At 50.6% G+C, this 17,525-nt stretch overlaps 1 protein-coding gene across 1 annotated transcript; it reads right to left on the bottom strand.

Moving 5' to 3' along the window:
• Positions 1–4,127: 4,127 nt before the first annotated feature.
• Positions 4,128–17,360, bottom strand: LOC148042216 (H-2 class II histocompatibility antigen, E-S beta chain-like). Its single transcript, XM_087703160.1, has 6 exons — positions 17,076–17,360; positions 15,527–15,799; positions 6,149–6,430; positions 5,883–5,996; positions 5,620–5,643; positions 4,128–4,553 (listed from the first exon to the last, which is right to left on the bottom strand). The coding sequence occupies exons 1-6, from the start codon at positions 17,158–17,160 to the stop codon at positions 4,540–4,542; spliced, it is 792 nt and encodes a 263-aa protein (XP_087559286.1). The 5' UTR covers positions 17,161–17,360; the 3' UTR covers positions 4,128–4,539.
• Positions 17,361–17,525: the final 165 nt, after the last annotated feature.

The following is a 17,525-nucleotide window of genomic DNA, read 5'->3' as shown; positions in this document are numbered from 1 at the left end:
CGCGCTTTTGACGGGTCACGGGACTCACAACCAGCCGCCACAACATTGGGGTGTGATGTGGCCACACGCCAGTGGTGGGTTGCAGGCAGTATGCCACAGTACAGGCCTACCAGAGCCTGCACGGAACACCGGATACCGTTCTGTTATGGAGAGCCCGCCCGCCCTCGCTCCTTATATGCAGTAGTCTAACCTGGACACACGAGTGATGAGAATGAGCGGGTGGAAGCTTTTGAAAGGGAACTCCAACCTAGGAGTAAGAAATGTCCTCACAGTGAGAACAATCCAACAATGGGAACGTGGCACGACAAAACCACGGTCCACTAAAGCGCGCCCGATTAAACCGCGTCGCTGACGTCATCTGCAGCACAACAACAGTGACCGCGGAGAAAAAAGGGCGCTTTAAAAAGCGCTTTGAAAGCAAGCCGATTCAAGTTAAGGTAAGGGTTAGGGTTAGGGTTAGGGTTAGCATTAGGTGAAGGGTTACGGTTAGGTTTAGGGTTAGGTTTAGGGGTTAATTTTAGCTTTAGCGTTCACAGAGTGCTTTTTCCGTCGTGCTGTGATGATGTCAGGTACGCGGTTTCGTCGAGCACGCTTTAATCGAACGTGGTTTTGTGGTGGAACCCAATGGGGAAGCTTGTTTCCCGGAGTTTTGGGTTCTCCGTCACCGGCACTTTTCAAGAAGTGACAGGACAGCCGTGGTGGGTTGCAGGCGGTACGGCCCGGTGTGTGTGTACCGGTGCCTGCCAGAAGCAGCAGCCACTGTGCCGGAATGGTGCTTTGGAGGGCCTGGCTGACGCCCTTGCTTCTTACGCGCGCGCAGCATATGGCACAAGCGCAATGTTCTGCGCAGCAACTGGGGCATCGCAGGCGGTGGCTGCGCATGTGCATGCAGCACGGATGTCCCTGGTGCACGCCCGGCTTCCATTGTAGCATACCGGTTGCAACGGGAGCCTAAACGCACCACTGCTGGACAGCCGTTTGACTAGATTTCTAGTTTCCAAACTTCTGTTGGGCCTGTTTTTCACCCTCCCCGGTTCTGGAAGCCTGAGGAGGTGTGGGGGGGGGGGAACAGGCCCAACAGGCCAATCGGAAGTTCAGAAACAATCTGTTCCTGCCTTCCGGAGGGCCTCCGTGGAGGCCGGTTTCAATCTGTTCCCAGGCTTTAGGAAAGTCTCCGGAGGAGCCAGGGGAGGGCGAAACATACACATACCTGCGCAGGGGGGGGCCCACGCACATCCACGTGGGGGCCAAGCACATGCATGGGGGGTGTACGCACATGCATGGGTAGGTGGGGCGCATGATCATGCTTGCAATAGCGTGCACACTCACAATTTTGGCACGCTTTTACAAAAAGGTTAGCCATCACTACGGGGTGAGCTATTCCCACCTGCTGAGTGTCATCTGCCCATTTGGAGAGTTCCCCTCCTATCCCCTCCTCTAAGTGGTTGATGACGATCTTGGGGAGTCCTGGGCCTCAGAGGGAACCTTGGGGTGCCCCACTGCTCACTTCCCTCCAGGTAGATGCAGACCCATTAAGGGCTCCTCGTTGGGTAGGGTTTGTCAGCCAGTTAGGAATCCCTCTGGGGGTGATGCTTCTGTCCCCCTTTTTCCTAGCTAACCAAGAAGCAGGTTGTGGTCTACTTTGTCAAATGCCTTGCTGAATCCAGAGAGTTCGCCTGCAACGGTCTTCGCTCTCTGCCATAAACTTCCCCGGAAGTCCAGAGGGGCTAAGTTCATGCTAGCCACGAACTCTTGAGCCCTGCCTGACTTCATACTGCAAGGGGCTACCAAGGCAGACAACAATTGTGAACTCGGAAACAGAGCCAACCGACTCGGGGGCAGGTGTCTCCGTGTCCCCCGGGGAGGCTGGCATCAGGCAAACAAGCTCACCTGCTCCCAGGTGCCCAACTCCAGCCTTTCAGCCGCGGTTATTTGCCAGCAGAGCCTCCGAAAGGCATTTGGGGCTTTCCGGAGAGCAAGAGCGACCACAACTTCCTCCTCTGGCATTGCAAGGATGGGCACAGCTCTGGGAGTGGAAGTGCTCATGAACTCCCACCCACCCACCCACCGAAAGCCCACCTGGGCCTCCCCCCCCCATGTGACCATTTGGATCCAGCCAGGAAGGGACAGTCGGAGGCCAAGACCACCAAGCATGCAGTGACCTATGGGGTGAGTGGGGTGTGATGTTGAGGGCCAGAAGGCAGCATCCGCCTCCACACCACCTTCCCCAGAGAAGCCCCCTGCCCCCCCCCCAGCCTCTGCCTCCCCCCCCCTGTCAGGCCAGGAGAAAAGGGAGCATCACAGCCTTGAAAATAAGTCCAGCTGAGTGGAGAGAGAATCTGTTCAAAATCCACCTTTAGAGGGAGCTCTTTGGGAGAGGCTGGGGAGGGGGGTTTAAGAAGAAAATGCCCCCCCCCCCTAGAGACAAGGAGGATGCAGGAGGAGCACCTGGGCAGAGCCTGGAGGGGAGGCCCACCATGTCCCTTCCTGGCTGGATCCAAATGGTCACATGGGAGTTGCAGATTAGAGGACAATTTTTTCCTGAATCCAAACTGCTTGTTAGAAAGTTGTTTGTTTCTAAGTGGAGGGCGAAGGGCTGGTTTATAATTTATCCCGTGACTTTAGAGGCGAGATTGGTCTGTAGTTTCCAGGGTCTTTTTCTTTCCTCCCCGCAGGAAAGAGGAAAAAAGGATCATAATAATCTATGGGCTTCATTATTTCTTTAAGCCCCCCAGTCACGTCTTTGATACGTTCCCCACACCTGGGAAACAGCTGAGCCCCTTGGTTTGATTGTCTACGAATTGCTGGTTCAGTTCCCCTGAGCAATGAAGCCTCTTCCACCAACAATGCCTTTTCTTTGTTAAGGAAATCTGATTTCTTTTTTCTGTCATTGAGATGTTTGATGTTTCTCCCTCCTCCAGGTTCTTCCACGCTATCTTGCAAGGGGAGGGATTTCCAACAGGAGCCCAAATCTTCTCTGTGTTTGAGACAATTCCTACAATCCCACACTGACCGATTCTTCCTGTGGTGACCCCAAGACCCCAGATGAGGGAGGGGAGGGGAAAGTTCTGCCCTTAGAGATCGAGGCTGCTGGAGTCCTGGAGAGCCAGTCTGGATGACCTCTGGAGGGGGCGAGGCCCAGTTGGAGGGCTGACTAGGATCATCTAGGGATGCTGGGAAGAAGTGAGAGGTCCTCCACTCAGGGCTGCCCCATTGAACACCCACCCACCCCTCTTTCCCACAGGGCTGATCTTCCCCTCCGTGGCAAATGTCTTTTACACCAGGAATGGCTTCAGGTGGATTTCTCAGAGGTCATCTAGATCAACCCCCTGCTCGAGTAGGGGAGACACATCACCATCTGTACCATCAAGCAGGAGACCCCATACCATTAGAATCTGAGCCCCAAAGAGGGAGGGAGGCTTTGGGTGCCAAAATGGGGCAGGAGCCTCCGGTTGTGAAGGGGAGAAATTGGCTCAAATGGCTGGGTGAATGTAGGGGGAAATTGCCACCAATGGCTCCCCAAAAGTGCTTGGAGACGACTGTGTCTGCTGGCATTCTGCTCCTCAAGAGGGGGCTTGAGAGGAAAGGGGGCCTCCAAGCAGGAGGGAGTCCAGACCCTTCCCCTCCCTGGATTTCCCCACCCAAAGCAGTTCTGGCTTCTGACCCAAAGCAGCCAGGATGGTCGACCCAGAGGCAGCGGAGGGAGGAGGCTCCCGTGGGGGAAGGAAAGAGGAGGAAGAGGAAGGAAGGAAGAATTCCAGGGTTTTCTTACATCAGAAGTTTATTCCTTTATAGCAAAGGGAAGGGAAGGGAAGTGATTAATAGTAATAATAATGTAGATGAAGCTGCTGTGGGTTCAAAGCTAGGAGAGATGAGGGGGCTGGAGGGACAGGTTCACCCAGCATTCCTGGGGGCAGTCTAGATGGTCACCAACCCTCCCTCCCAAGAAAGGGAGGCCCTCAAAGGAAGCCTGGGGGGAGTCTCAGCAGCAGAAGATTCAGGCTGAAATTCTTCTCCTCTCCCCAACCTGCCACTTCAGCCTCCATTTCTCAGAGGTTGCAAACAGAACAAAGAATCATCATGTCAGCACTCCTTCATTGAGTAATTAAGAAAACCACAAGACTCCATTGATAGAAATCAAGTGTACTTTTACTAATTATAAATGATCAGAAGCGTAGCAAAGCGAAGACTGATTATTTAGGCGCGAAAGCGAGTGATATATAGAATAACCCATTCTCCACCCCTTGGCATCCCAGTTGCAGTCCAATCATAATTCTCCCAAGTGTCAGGTGTGAGATAACTTCGAAAGGCATCACCAAGATGGAATGTCGGTGCCGTTGGCCTTGGCGGGAACCTCCTCCGCATGCGCAGTCCGACAGGCAGCAGAACTCCAGAATCTTCCTCCAGCACAATTAGGAAACCCCTCCCAAATACCATGCCCCCCCCTCCCCGTTTCAATGGCAGCCGAAGCAGCAGCAAAGCAGAGGCTGACACATCAGCTACTAAAGAAATCGTTTCCTTTTGCATCAGAGAGCAGGATTAATTCATGAGTGCTGTAGAAAAAGAGACGGGGAAGAAAATTAGGATATAAAGAGAAACGTTTAGTGTAAAAATCATATTTATCTTCCCTTTTAGCCCCCAAACCCCAAGGCAGACCCACACTGCAGGGGGGTGGTTGATGGGCAGGGACAGATAGAGGGAGAATGTGCCCATTGCAGGAACGAAAAGGCTGGGATGGATGAGGGATTCCTCCCCATTTCATCTCCAGGGGATTTTGGAATTCTCCCTGACTTAATTAGAGGGTTAATTAAGAAAACATCCCCCTCCCCCCTCCCTGCAGACCTTCCATATGAAGAAAGAAGATGGGGGTACAAAGGGGGTGGCAGGAAAAGGCGGAGCGATGGGTCACATGGCCAGAAATTGTGTGAATTCTCACAAGGAGAAGGGGGGTCAGGAAGAGGAGCCTGTCAAGGTTCCAACTAATGAACCCAAATGAGTCTGAATGGGGTGCCAAGAAGGATCATCTCGGATGGGGGAGGGCAGTCCAGATCAGGGCGAAGTTTAGGAGGGAGTTCATTAAGTTGATAGGGTCATCTCAAGGGCTCAGCTCCACCTTCCATCCAACCACCAATGAAGCTGCAGAACGAGCTAATGCAAGGATAGAACAATACCTGAGATCCTACGTTAATTATCAGCAATTTAGGTGGGAACATCTCCTGCCATTTGCTGAAGTGGCCTTCAACACCACAGTGCATTGTAGCATTGGACTCACCCCTTTCAAAATAGCCACAGGGGTGGGATTTGTCCCCCTGCCTGAATACCCTCAGGAACCCCCTTCCACAGTGAGCCTAACTGAATGGGTGGGTTGCTTACAAAATGCATGTGGGAATGTAAACTTTGGGGTCCTTCCTCCTTGAGGGAGGAATGGGAAGGAATGCCCCCCCTTCTTCCCTTCCCTTTTGCAATTCCCCAAAACATGGAAAGATTCTGGGAAAGATTTTAGCTTTCTTTTTTGATTGCAATACTTTTTCAGATCTCTGTAAGTAAAAGCTGCCCCAAATTTCATAACTTTGCTGTATCCACAGGACTTCAGATGGGGGAGGAAGAGGAGAAACTCACCTGCGGGAGGTTGGATGGGAATTGCTGGAAGGAGAAAAAGACCCAATCAGGACCCTTCATGGTTATGGAGGACTCAGGGGGTCCCCCTCCCCTTCGATAGCCCATAATAGGTTGCATGATCTTCCCTTAATAGCCCCTCAAACAAGAGAAGCTGACAAAAATATTTCTCAAGGAGACCCTCTTGGCCACCTGCTGAGCTTGATGAGAGGCCTCCCCTAGATGGTCCCCTCCCCACAACCTCTCATCCAGCCCCCCAGACTCACCTTTCTTGGCCCTCAGGTAAGAGAAGAGCCCCACCGAAAAGAAGGCCAATCCTATCACAGCTCCCATTATCCCTGTCCAGAGTTTGCTCTTGGCAGAGCTGGAGGTACGGGGCTCTGGGGAAGGAGAAGGAACCTCACCTGAGCAGGAGGATCAGGCCCACCTTTCCCCAGGAGGAGGGTCCATTCTGACTCTCCCCAGACAGGGAGGGTCTCTCCCCCTTCTCAGGATAGGATGGGGTCCCCAGAGCAGGACGGGAGGGGCTTACCCCATTGGACAGTGATGGGGGCCTCCAGGCTGGCATGCTCCACCTTGCAAGTGTAGACGTCCCCCCGCTGGGGCTGGGTCTCCAGCATCACCATGAGCTGGTAGGTCCAGTCTCCGTTCTGGAGCTCCTCCCCATAGGCCACACCCTCCTTCTCCGGTTGTCCGTTCTTCAGCCACTGGATCTCGATCTCCACGGGGTAAAAGCCCGTCGCAATGCAGAGGAGGATGATGTTGGGGGAATAGGGTTCCATCATGGTGGGGGAGATGGTGACGGTGGGCTTGGCTGGAGGGAAGGAGGGGAAGGAGGCACATGAGAGACACAGGAGGGCCCAGAACAGAAGACCAAGTTGGTTAGTTCAAGACTCCTTTTTTCTCTTAAAAATATTCCATGTTTTGAGTTTCTGTGGAGATTCTCAGTCAATCCAGGTCTTGGTTGTCCCAAAGGAGCTTTTTCTCCCCAAAAAGACATTTTGCTTCTCATCCGAGAAGTTTCTTCAGTTCCGAGGGCCCAAATCAAAGCTTCTTGGGTGAGAAGCAAAATGTCTTGAAGGAAAAACAAAGTCCAGTTGCCTTTGGAGAAAAGACCTCTGGGACGGTGTTTGGAGTCATCTTCCAAAGGAAATTGCAGGAAGAGATGAAAAGGGATCCTGAAAAATGGGGAAACCTAAATCCTTCCTGGTTGGGATCAGGTGACCACTGTTCCCTCTAAGGTGCGCGGGTGCGCGGCCGCTCACGTGGCAATAAAACACCGCGCAGCAGTTTCCAACTGCCGCCCAGTGGTTTTTGTGAGACGCCTTCCACGGGAACATTGGGGCGGAGCAGAGGAGACAACTCTGTGCTCCTGAGTACCGGAGGACCGACCAGCCCTGCGAAGGAGGAAACAAGAGGGAAGCAGGCAAAGACCAGAAAGGGGGCAGCTGGGAGTTGGATGGATGAGAGGAGTCCCCATCCCAGGGGAGGAAAATAGTGTTGGACCAGCAATGGCTGCAACGGGGAGGAGGGAGGAAGTGGGGGATGCAAATGCCCAGCTGTCCGCAAGGAATATAAATCCTTCCATTCCCCACAATCCTGTCAGAGTTGAAGAAGCTCTGTGCAACCCCCCCCCCCTTGTTCCCATCTTGCCTGAGCTCAAAACCGCAGCCTTTAAATGAGGCTCAGCATAATGCGGAGGAAGGAAGACGTTTCCTTCTGGGGAAAGAGCTGGAGGCAGGGAGAAAGGCCCAAACGCGGACCCTGGCTATCTCCCCCACCCCACCTCCTCGCTTCCAGGAACTCACCGCAACCTCCTGCCCCGCAAGAGAGACATCAGCGCCGCCCCGAGGGACAGGAGGGGTCCCGGGCGCAGCGGCATCGTCTCCCCCCCGCCCGAATAGGGAGGCCTTTTGCACCTGCGACCGGAGCCACTAGTTTGCGTTCAGCGACTGAAAGGATCGCCAAAATCCACCCAGGACAACTACGCCTTCTGTCCGTAAAGTTTGGGGGAGAGGAAAGAGCGCTGTGTTCCTTTGCACGCCTTCCAGGGCCCTGGAGGAGGAAGAACTGAGGCCGGATCCACCTCGATCCTCCGAGGAGGGAAAAGGGGATCTTGGCACCTCCGCAATCTCTTCCGAGGGGAGTAAGGGAGGTGTTTCAGCCTCTTCCTTCGCTTCGATTTTCAGCCGCGTTGGGTGAATGGAAATGTATTCTTTCATTTATAACCAGAGGAAAGACTGAAGAAAAGGGAGGGAAAGGGAAAGGATCCTGAGCGGGTCCCTCCCGCCGTGCGGCCAAAGGATGAAGTTCAAGCGGGACCCAAACTCCCAGGGGACCATTTTCACTTGCTGTCTCCGGGATCCAGGCTGGCTTTCTCCGCCCACCGTCGCCCAGACTGCGGCGTCCCTTCTAGACCGCGCTACGGACTTCCCGAGGCCAACGTCCCAGAGGAAGGAGCGGGAGCCATGCAGCCTTGGCGTCCTCTCCCTTTTTTCCATTCTTTTGTCACTTTCTCTCTCCTCCTCCCTTCTCTCTCCTCTTTGTCTCTTTCTGTCTCTTTCACCCTCTTTCTCTTTGTCTCTCTTTCTCTCTCCTTCTTTCCTACTCTTCTGTCACTTTCTCTGTCCTTCTCTGTCTCTTTGTCTCTCTTCCCTCTTTTTTCTTCCTCTCTCCCACTCTTTTATCACTTTCTCTCTACTGCCCAACCTCTCCCCATACTTATCTTCGATTGATCATGTTTGCAATAATTTACCTTCTTTCCTCTTTTCCATTCTTCTGTCATTTTCTTTCTCCTCTTCCCTTCTCTCTCCTCTTTGTCTCTTTCTGTCTCTTTCACCCTCTTTCTCTTTGTCTCTCTTTCTCTCTCCTTCTTTCCCACTCTTCTGTCACTTTCTCTGTCCTTCTCTGTCTCTTTCTGTCTCTCTTCCCTCTTTTTTTCTTCCTCTCTCCCACTCTTTTATCACTTTCTCTCTTCTGCCCAACCTCTCCCCATACTTATCTTCGATTGATCATGTTTGCAATAATTTACCTTCTTTCCTCTTTTCCATTCTTCTGTCATTTTCTTTCTCCTCTTCCCTTCTCTCTCCTCTTTGTCTCTTTCTGTCTCTTTCACCCTCTTTCTCTTTGTCTCTCTTTCTCTCTCCTTCTTTCCCACTCTTCTGTCACTTTCTCTGTCCTTCTCTGTCTCTTTCTGTCTCTCTTTCCTCTTTTTTTCTTCCTCTCTCCCACTCTTTTATCACTTTCTCTCTTCTGCCCAACCTCTCCCCATACTTATCTTCGATTGATCATGTTTGCAATAATTCACCTTCTTTCCTAAATAGGCGCAGTTCCCTTACTGGATCCCTCGCTCTCTCAAACACACACACACACACACACACACACACACACAAAACCATTTTTCTCCATTCCAATTCGGATCCTATAAATCAATTGCTCTGTGAAACATCTGTGAAAAGAGATGTCAGCTTCTGCCTTGCTGTTGCTTCAGCTGCCATGAAACGGGAAGGGGGGGGCTTGTATTTGGGAGGGGTTAATTGATGTGCTGGAGGAATGTTCTAGGATGTGCCAGTCGTTGGGATTGCGCATGCGTCTGTGTTTCCCGCCTACATCAACGGCCTCGACATTCCATCTTCCGGCCTGTCTTTTTGAAGTTATCTCACACCTGACACTTGAAGGACTTATGATTGGACTGGAGCTTTGATCCTAAGGGGGGGGGGAACGGGCTATTCTATATATCAATTGCTTTCGCGCCAAATTTAGCAGACTTTGCTTTGCTACTGCTCGCTTACCATTTATAATTAGTAAAAGTACTTTTGATTTCCAACCCATGGAGTCTCTTAGTTTTCTTTCCTAATTATGGAATGGAGTGGTGCCTGACAAGAAGCAAAGTCTGCTAAAGAAACCCTTTCCAGGAGATTTACGTCTACCGAGAAGGGAAATAATGACTTTTGATCACCAGCTGTCGGCTGTGACCAGGGGGGCATTTGCCCAGGTTCGCCTGGTCCGCCAGTTGCGGCCCTACTTAGATCGGGGGGCTCTCACAACAGTCACTCGAGCCCTTGTGATCTCTAGACTGGAATACTGCAATGGGCTCTACATGGGGTTGCCCCTGAGGTGCATCCGGCGACTACAGCTAGTCCAAAATGCAGCCGTGCGAGTGATAGTGGGCGCACCGCGGTTCGCCCACGTTACACCTGTCCTCCGCGAGCTGCACTGGCTACCTGTTGGTCTCCGGGTGCGCTTCAGGATACTGATGACCATCTTTAAAGCACTCCATGGTAGTGGATCTGGGTACTTGAGAGACCGCCTTCTGCCGATTACCTCCCTAAATCGACCAATTAGATCGCACAGACTGGGCCTCCTCCGAATTCCATCTGCCAGTCAATGCCGACTGGCGACCACACGGAGGAGAGCCTTTTCTGTTGCTGCCCCGACCCTGTGGAACGAGCTCCCCATGGAGATCCGCACCCTCACCACTATCCAGACCTTCCGCGCAGCCCTCAAGATCTGGCTCTCCCAGCAGGCCTGGGGATAGGCTCCTAATTACCCGCCCGAGTGTTTGATTGCTGAATGAAAGTTGGGTTTTATTATTTTTCTGTTGTTCACATATTGTTTTGTTTTGACCTTGCACCTCCCCTCCCCTGTGGTTGTAAGCCGCCCTGAGTCCCCTCAGGGAAAAGGGCGGCATATAAATCCCAATAAATACCTAAATACCTAAATTCTCCGATCAGAGAGGAAGAGGGGGCCGTTGGAGGTGCAGATTCCAGTGGAGTAGGACCTCCCGACCTTTCTCTACACGAGCCCAGCCCGCCTGACTTATCCTTACACGAAGATTTATTTCAACTGCAAATTTCCAGCCAGCCTGAACCTGCCCCCCCACCCCGATGGTCCACTTCGGTGGGACAAAGAGAGACAGAGACAAGCTGGAATGCTGGGCTCACCCAAAGACCACCCCGACAACCTTCGCTGGAGCTGGGTGCCGTGAGAAAACCCCAGACGACTGAATTCCCTGACTATTGGAGCCAAAGGTACTTTGGGGAAAGAAGGGGAGGCGATGAAGGAGAATGCCGAAGCTACCAGCTCCAGGGGCTGAGAAAACCCCAGCGGAGTGAATTACCTGATTATTGGGGTCAAACATATTTGGGGGAAAGAAGGGGGGAGGAGGAAAGAGACTGGAGAAATTGGCAACGTTACCCACGCCCGACATCTCCCCCTCCCCCTCGGCCTGCTTCACCCCCTGCAGCTAGAGGTTTTGCTGATCAAGGAGGGCCTCCCCCCCGAAGACATCGGATGGCTGAAATCCCTCCCTTGCCTGTGCGTTACAATGGTGATTCTGCTAGCCTGGCCTCTTTTCTTATGCAAGTGTTTAATTACATGGAGATTTATGGCCGAGACTTTGAAACTAACATCATGAGGGTCAGAATGGTTCTTTTGTCGTTAGATGGTGAGGCGGCTAAATGGTCAACTGCTTTGCATATGTCGGGTTCTCCCCTCTTGGGGAATTTCAACCGCTTTATGGAGGCTTTCCGCCAACGTTTTGATGACCCGTTAACTGAGAAGCGGAGCAAATTGAAGTTTTTAACCTTTGAACAAGACGATAGACCTGTTGCCCAATACATCCAGGAATTTCAGTGTCTTTCGCAATACATGAGAGGCTGGGGGGAGGACGCCCTACTGGACAGATTTGCTGAAGGTTTGAATGAAGACATTTATCAGCAATGTGTCAATCGTAACCTGCCTAGACGTTTAATCACTTGGTTTGAGCATGCAGCAGACGCTGAACTCGACTTAACCCAAAGTTATGCCAAAGAGGAATGAAGGAAGCGGAAAGAGAGGGCTGCCAAGTCCCTCCCCCCTCCAGCCACTCAATCGCTTTTCAAACGACGAGGTGAAGCGAGGGGGCCCCCTTCTGGCTTCTCCAGGCCTTTAACATGCTTTCGCTGTGGCAAACTAGGGCACACCGCCCCCGAATGTCGTGCTAAATTACCCATGGAGTCTCTTAGTTTTCTTTCCTAATTATGGAATGGAGTGGTGCCTGACAAGAATTCAGGTGCTCAGGCATGAAAATGTGCTGCTCAAACACTATACTTTTCTGCACACACTGAAAAAAAATTAGAGGGAACATTGCAGGTGACCTCATCAAAAAGGAAGAATCGTCAAAATAGGCAAATCCCACAGCAGAAGAACAGAATAACAGGGTCGGAAGGGGCCTTGGAGGTCTTCTAGTCCAACCCCCTGCTCAGGCAGGAAACCCTGTAATATTTGAGACAAGAGGCTGTCCAATCTCTCCTTAAAAACCTCCCGAAATTCCACCTATCAGCTGTTCCAGGCTGCAGGGATCATCACTGCCTATCATTTCCTCCTCACACCCAACAGAAGTCCCATTTTTTTTTATTTTTTAAACACCCCCACCCTCCTCCGAGACACCACTTTCTCCTTCTGTCCATCCAGGAATTGAATTTAATCCACATTTGGAGACCTCTCAGTTTAAAACAGCAGGAACACACACTACATTTTGTCTGCCTCACACGGTGATATTCAAGCTTTATTTTCAATGTCAACTTTAATGCCGAATGCAGTGAAAAATGTGACCCAGAGTTACCTTTGTCTTTCTGATGAAACCCCCATAGAATCGATGCTAATTTTGGAAGGTTTGGGGTTCAAGTATTGCAATTGGTGAGATGCTCCTTTGTTGGGGTTCATTGAACAACAAGCATAAGACTCAGATGGGATTTTTCCCCAGAGAAATCGAGGCTCAGTTAATTTTGGGGAGAGTTCAGGAAAGGCTGAGAGCCTCTCTTGGTGGCCAGAGAAAAGCTTTGGCCCCTCGGGGGAAGGAGACGCCCGGATCTCTCCGGAGAGGAAAGTCAGCTCAGAAGCCAAAGAAAAAGGAAGTGAAAATTCCCCCAAAGAGACTCAAGAAACATCCTGTGATTTCAGGTCTCCTGAACTGCAGCCGGAACAACAATTTGCTCTAAATGCACCGAATATTTATTTATTTATTGTGACAGATTTTCTTATTATTTATTCCCTTCTACAAGACCTTACAATCATTACATCAACATTGTTATGTCATCATACCTGTACATGTATATAATATTTCGCTTCTATATTTACACACTTTATACACAGTTCTATATATATTTATATATATTGTTTTTTGGCTTAATTAATTTTGTTCCTATTTTGCAGCCATTTGTACCAATTGTTCCAAATTTCATAATATTCCGACTCTTTTTTATCTTTTAATTTCACTGTTAATTTCTCCATCTCTGAACAATCCAAAGGGTTTTTTATCACTAATTCGTCCGAGGGGGAATTATTTTGTTTCCAGCATTGGGCAAATGCTATTCTAGCTGTAGTTAGCAGATGTGTTAATATGCACTTAATTTTCTTTGTATATTTCCCTTTGATTATTCCCACTAGAAAGATTTCGGGTTTGTATTTTATCTGTTCTCCTGTAATTTCTTGCACCCATTTCCAAATTTTGGTCCAATATTTTTGTTTTCTGGGCAGGTCCCCATATGTGATAACAATTCCCTTGTACTTTTTTACACTTCCAGCAGGTCGGCTGCATGTTGGGTACATTTTAGCCAATCTTGTTGGTGATAAATGCCAACGATAAAACATTTTGTATATATTTTCTTTAAGTGCTGCTGATCGTGTCAGTTTATAATTTGTGTTCCAAATTCTTTCCCAATCCACTAGATCTATGTTGTAACCAAAGCTTTTGGCCCACGCTATCATGCAACCTTTAACTTTTTCTTCTTCTAATGTTACTTCTAATAAATAACTGTAAATTTTCGTTATGAATTTATTTTCCGGGCCAATTAAAATTTTATCTATTTGTTGCAATTCTGTGTATATTCCATATTCTTTTACGTCTTTTTTGTATCTCGATTGTAGTTGGAGAAATGGCCACCAATCTATATTTATATTCTGCTCCTTTAATTCTGGATTTGTTTTCAATTCCCTTGGCTGCCTAAAATTTCACTGCATCTAACCATTTTCGATAGATCTCGTGTATTGGGATGTGTCATGGCTTCCATAGTGGAAAGTATTTTCATATAATGTTTTCCTCTAATTTTATTCCAGACCTGTATTAGTGCATCTCTAATATAGTGTCTGTGGAAGTATTTTTGTTTCTTTTTACCCTCTTCCATAGGAAAAAATGCCATCCCGTTTGCAAATCATGGCCCTCTAATGTTAGTATTCTTTTATTTTTTAAATTTATCCAGTCCCTGATCATGTTAGTGCTGCTATTTTGTAATAAAGCTCCCAGTCAGGGAGTCCCATACCACCTCTGCTTCTGTCATCCTGTAGAGCTTTCAACTTTATCCTGTCTTTCTTCCCTTGCCATATAAATTTTAATATAATCTTATTCAATTCAGTAAAAAAAATAAATCCTAATTTTATGGGGATTGTTTCAAATAGGTATAATAGTCTGGGTAGTACATTCATTTTTATCGCTGCTATTTTCCCTAATAATATTAGTTGTAGTTTCCCACATAGTTCTAGATCTTTTTTTATTTGTTGCACTAATTTTGTATAATTTATAGTTGAGCACTGTGTAGTTAGCCATATTCCAAGATATTTAACTTTCTTTGTCACTTGCAGTGCTATTATTCTTTCTAATTCTTTATTTTGTTCTTCCTTCAAATTTTTAGTTATCATTTTAGTCTTTTCTCTATTAATCTTTAACCCTGCTACATCTCCATATTTGCCTAGTTTTTGCATTAAGCTGTTTCCTGTTTCTAGTGGGTCTTCTATAATGAATACCAAATTGTCTGCAAAGGCCTGGATTTTATATTCCTCTTTTTAAATTTTAGTTCCTCTTATCTTCTGAATTTTGTCTAATTCTTATTGAAAGACTTTCAAGCGTCAGGATGAAGAGCAGAGGTGATAGTGGGCATCCCTGCCTTACTCCTTTCATTATTTTAAAGGTCTCTTCTTCATTTCCTTCATTTCCACCATGTTTGGCCTCTGAAACCCCATCAGTCGATAGAAATAAGGACAATTATCATTATTATTATTACGCGGAGAATGTACATTAGGAAAACAAATCTGGGCAGTTTGCAAAGAATGGGGAAGAGACGCTCAAACAATCCAGGGACCCCAAATTCAGTCTTAAGGTTTGTGGGGGGTTTTGGACTCTCCCCTCCCCCAAATCAGGAGCCTCCCCAGGAAGGAAGACGGAAGCGATGGGGCTGCAGGGGAAGCTGAGTCTGTGGGCAAAAAGGGGGCTTCAAGGGGGGCTTTTCTCCTGGACCCCCAAAATCAGCTGAATGAAATTTCTCAGCCTCTGAATCAGCTTCTGCTCAAGGCAGAGGAAACGCCAGACCAGGATTCCGGTTTGATTCCGGTTGGATTCATGATTATAGCAATATAGCAGTAGACTTATATACCGCTTCATAGGGCTTTCAGCCCTCTCTAAGCGGTTTACAGAGTCAGCATATTGCCCCCAACAACAATCTGGGTCCTCATTTTACCCACCTCGGAAGGATGGAAGGCTGAGTCAACCCTGAGCCGGTGAGATTTGAACCGCTGACCTGCTGATCTAGCAGTAGCCTGCAGTGCTGCATTTAACCACTGCGCCACCTCGGCTCTACTTATTTCCTGAGCTCTAAAAGTTGGTGGGTGAAGAGGTTTGATCTCTTGGGGGGATCCAGGGGATCCCAGATTCCGGCCAGGGGAAGATTTGGGAGGAAAAGGGGGAGTTGTGGGAATGAGGCTCAGAGGGAGAATTGGAGGGAGGAGGAGAAGGACTAAAGAAGGAAAATTCACCCGGGAGAGTCTCCGTCAAGGGAAGGGAAGGAAAAGGGGGGTCCCCGCATCCCCTCCCCCAAACTGTCCTCCCTCCCCCCAAACTCCCCCCTCCCCCCAAACTCCCCCCTCCCCTCGGACTCACCTCTCCGTCCAACCACAGGACCGCCCTGGAGAATCTCGTAGTTGTGCCGGCAGAAGCGATCCACTTCGGCCTTCTTGTACTGCAGGTACTGCTTATCGCTGTTCCAATAGTCCGCAGATGCCTTCCCCAACTCCGTGACGGCCACGAACTTCTCGAGGTCGCTGTCGAAGCGGGCGATTTCCTGCCGGTCGTAGATGTACCTGAACAGGAACCTCACCCGCTGCGTCCCGTTGAGGAAGCGACACTCGGCCTTCGTCTGGTGCAGGAAATGGGCTGGGAGGGGGAGGAGGAAGAGGACTGTCAGGAGGGACTCCAGGGCCCATCGTTCCCAGCCACTAGCAAAGGGGGGGGGGATCCACTCGGGAAGGGAGGATGGCGGGGTACCTTCCGGAAAAGACAGGGGTAAGACGCCCCCTGGAGGAGGGAAGGGGACTCTCTCAGTCCCAGAGGGGAGCAGATTTACTGGGCGGGAGGCGGAGTCTGGGGGGGTGGCAGGAAAGAAGGAGGGGAGGGGTGGGAGGAGCCTCCTGGTGGACCCTCCCCATCCTCCCGGGGGGGGGAGGCAGGCAGAAGCTCAGCTGGTAGAGCAGGGACCCTTAGATCTAAAGGGGGAGGAATGATGGGGGGAGGGCTGGAGGGGAGGTAATATCCATATCTCCCACTCTCTCTTCCTTTTGGGGGGAGGGGAACATGGGGAGGGTGCACAATGAGGACATCTAGACTGAGACTCCTGGGGTCTCCCAGCCCTACAACCCCCACCTTCCCTGGGTCGCCCCAACTTTCCCTCTTTCCCTCTAATCTTCCGCCCAACTCCCTCCCTTGGGGGGATCCTCGGGGATCACGCCTGTTTCCTATCCCCCTCCCCCCCAAAGACCCCTTGCTCCTCCCCCAAGAGCCTCTCAAAGGGAGGGTCTCCAGCCCCCTTCACAAAGGGGAGTTTTTGAGAGCCAATTGGGAGGAGCGACTCAAAGCCCCCAAATCCCCTTCTCTCACTTCCCCCTCCCCCTCCAGGTCCCGATGGAGCCATGGGGGATTATGGGGAGTGGGGGGTTCTTGTTCTCCTCCCCAAATTCAGGGTCTCCCCCAGAAGGGACGGAAGCTCCCCTCTTGCCTGACCTCCAAAGCCTCAAATTTGAGATTCAGAAGAAAAAGTGAAGTTTCTGAAGAAGCCAAAATCCTTTTGCTCAAATGGATCTTTTTCCTTCCGGGGATTCAGGGCTGAAAATGCCTCACTTTCCCTCTTTCGCTTTCGCTTTCCCTTCCCTTCCTCTTTCCAGGCAGCCCACTCCCACCCAGGCACTGGGGGAGGACTACCGAGAGAGGGGCCTGGCTGCGACCCCCACCTCGGCTACCATCGGGGAAAGGGGTGGGGTCCCTCTCCGTTCTCCTGTGAGGGGGGGGGGAATTGGGGAGGAAGGGGGGGAGACCACGCAGAGATCGAGGCTGTTGGAGGCTCTGGAGACCCAGCAGTTTCCTTTCCCCTCCGGGGGTCTTTCCCAACCTCCTCCACACCCCAACCCCCTCTTCCCCCACCCAGCCCCGTCCTTACCGGGGGTCTCCTTCCCCCCTTCGCTTCCGGGGATCCGGCCAAGCGCCCCCACCAGCAGCATCAGGGGGAGCCCAGCAAAAGCCATGGATGCTGCCCCACAAGCGCCCCCAAAGACAGAGGAGAAAGACGCCGATGCCTCCAGCCCCACAGGCGGAATCGGAGGGTCTGGATTGGGGGGAGGAGGAGTTTTCCTCGGACTTCGGCCTTGGGAGTGTCCAGAAGGAGCAGGAGGACCAATGGGAATTCTCCATTCTGCAGCGTCATCGGTCTCCGGGCAGAGCCTCCCTCGACTTCACCCGATACGAGACTTAGTTCGGCGCAGAGAAGAAACTCGAGTTGGTTATTCAGCCCAAGACCCCTTTTCCCTCCCCAGAATATTCTAAGACCACCTCAAAGGGAGGGTCTCCCTCCCCCCTCACAAAAGGGAGAGTTTGGGGGAGTTAATTTCCG

The sequence above is a fragment of the Thamnophis sirtalis genome, unplaced genomic scaffold (genome assembly GCF_051295495.1).
Source record: "Thamnophis sirtalis isolate CommonGarterSnake01/CBP01778 unplaced genomic scaffold, rThaSir2_p1.2 scaffold_29, whole genome shotgun sequence".
NCBI lineage: Eukaryota > Metazoa > Chordata > Lepidosauria > Squamata > Natricidae > Thamnophis > Thamnophis sirtalis.
Note: the sequence above shows the minus strand (reverse complement) of the source record. Positions and strands in the feature narration are given on the sequence as shown.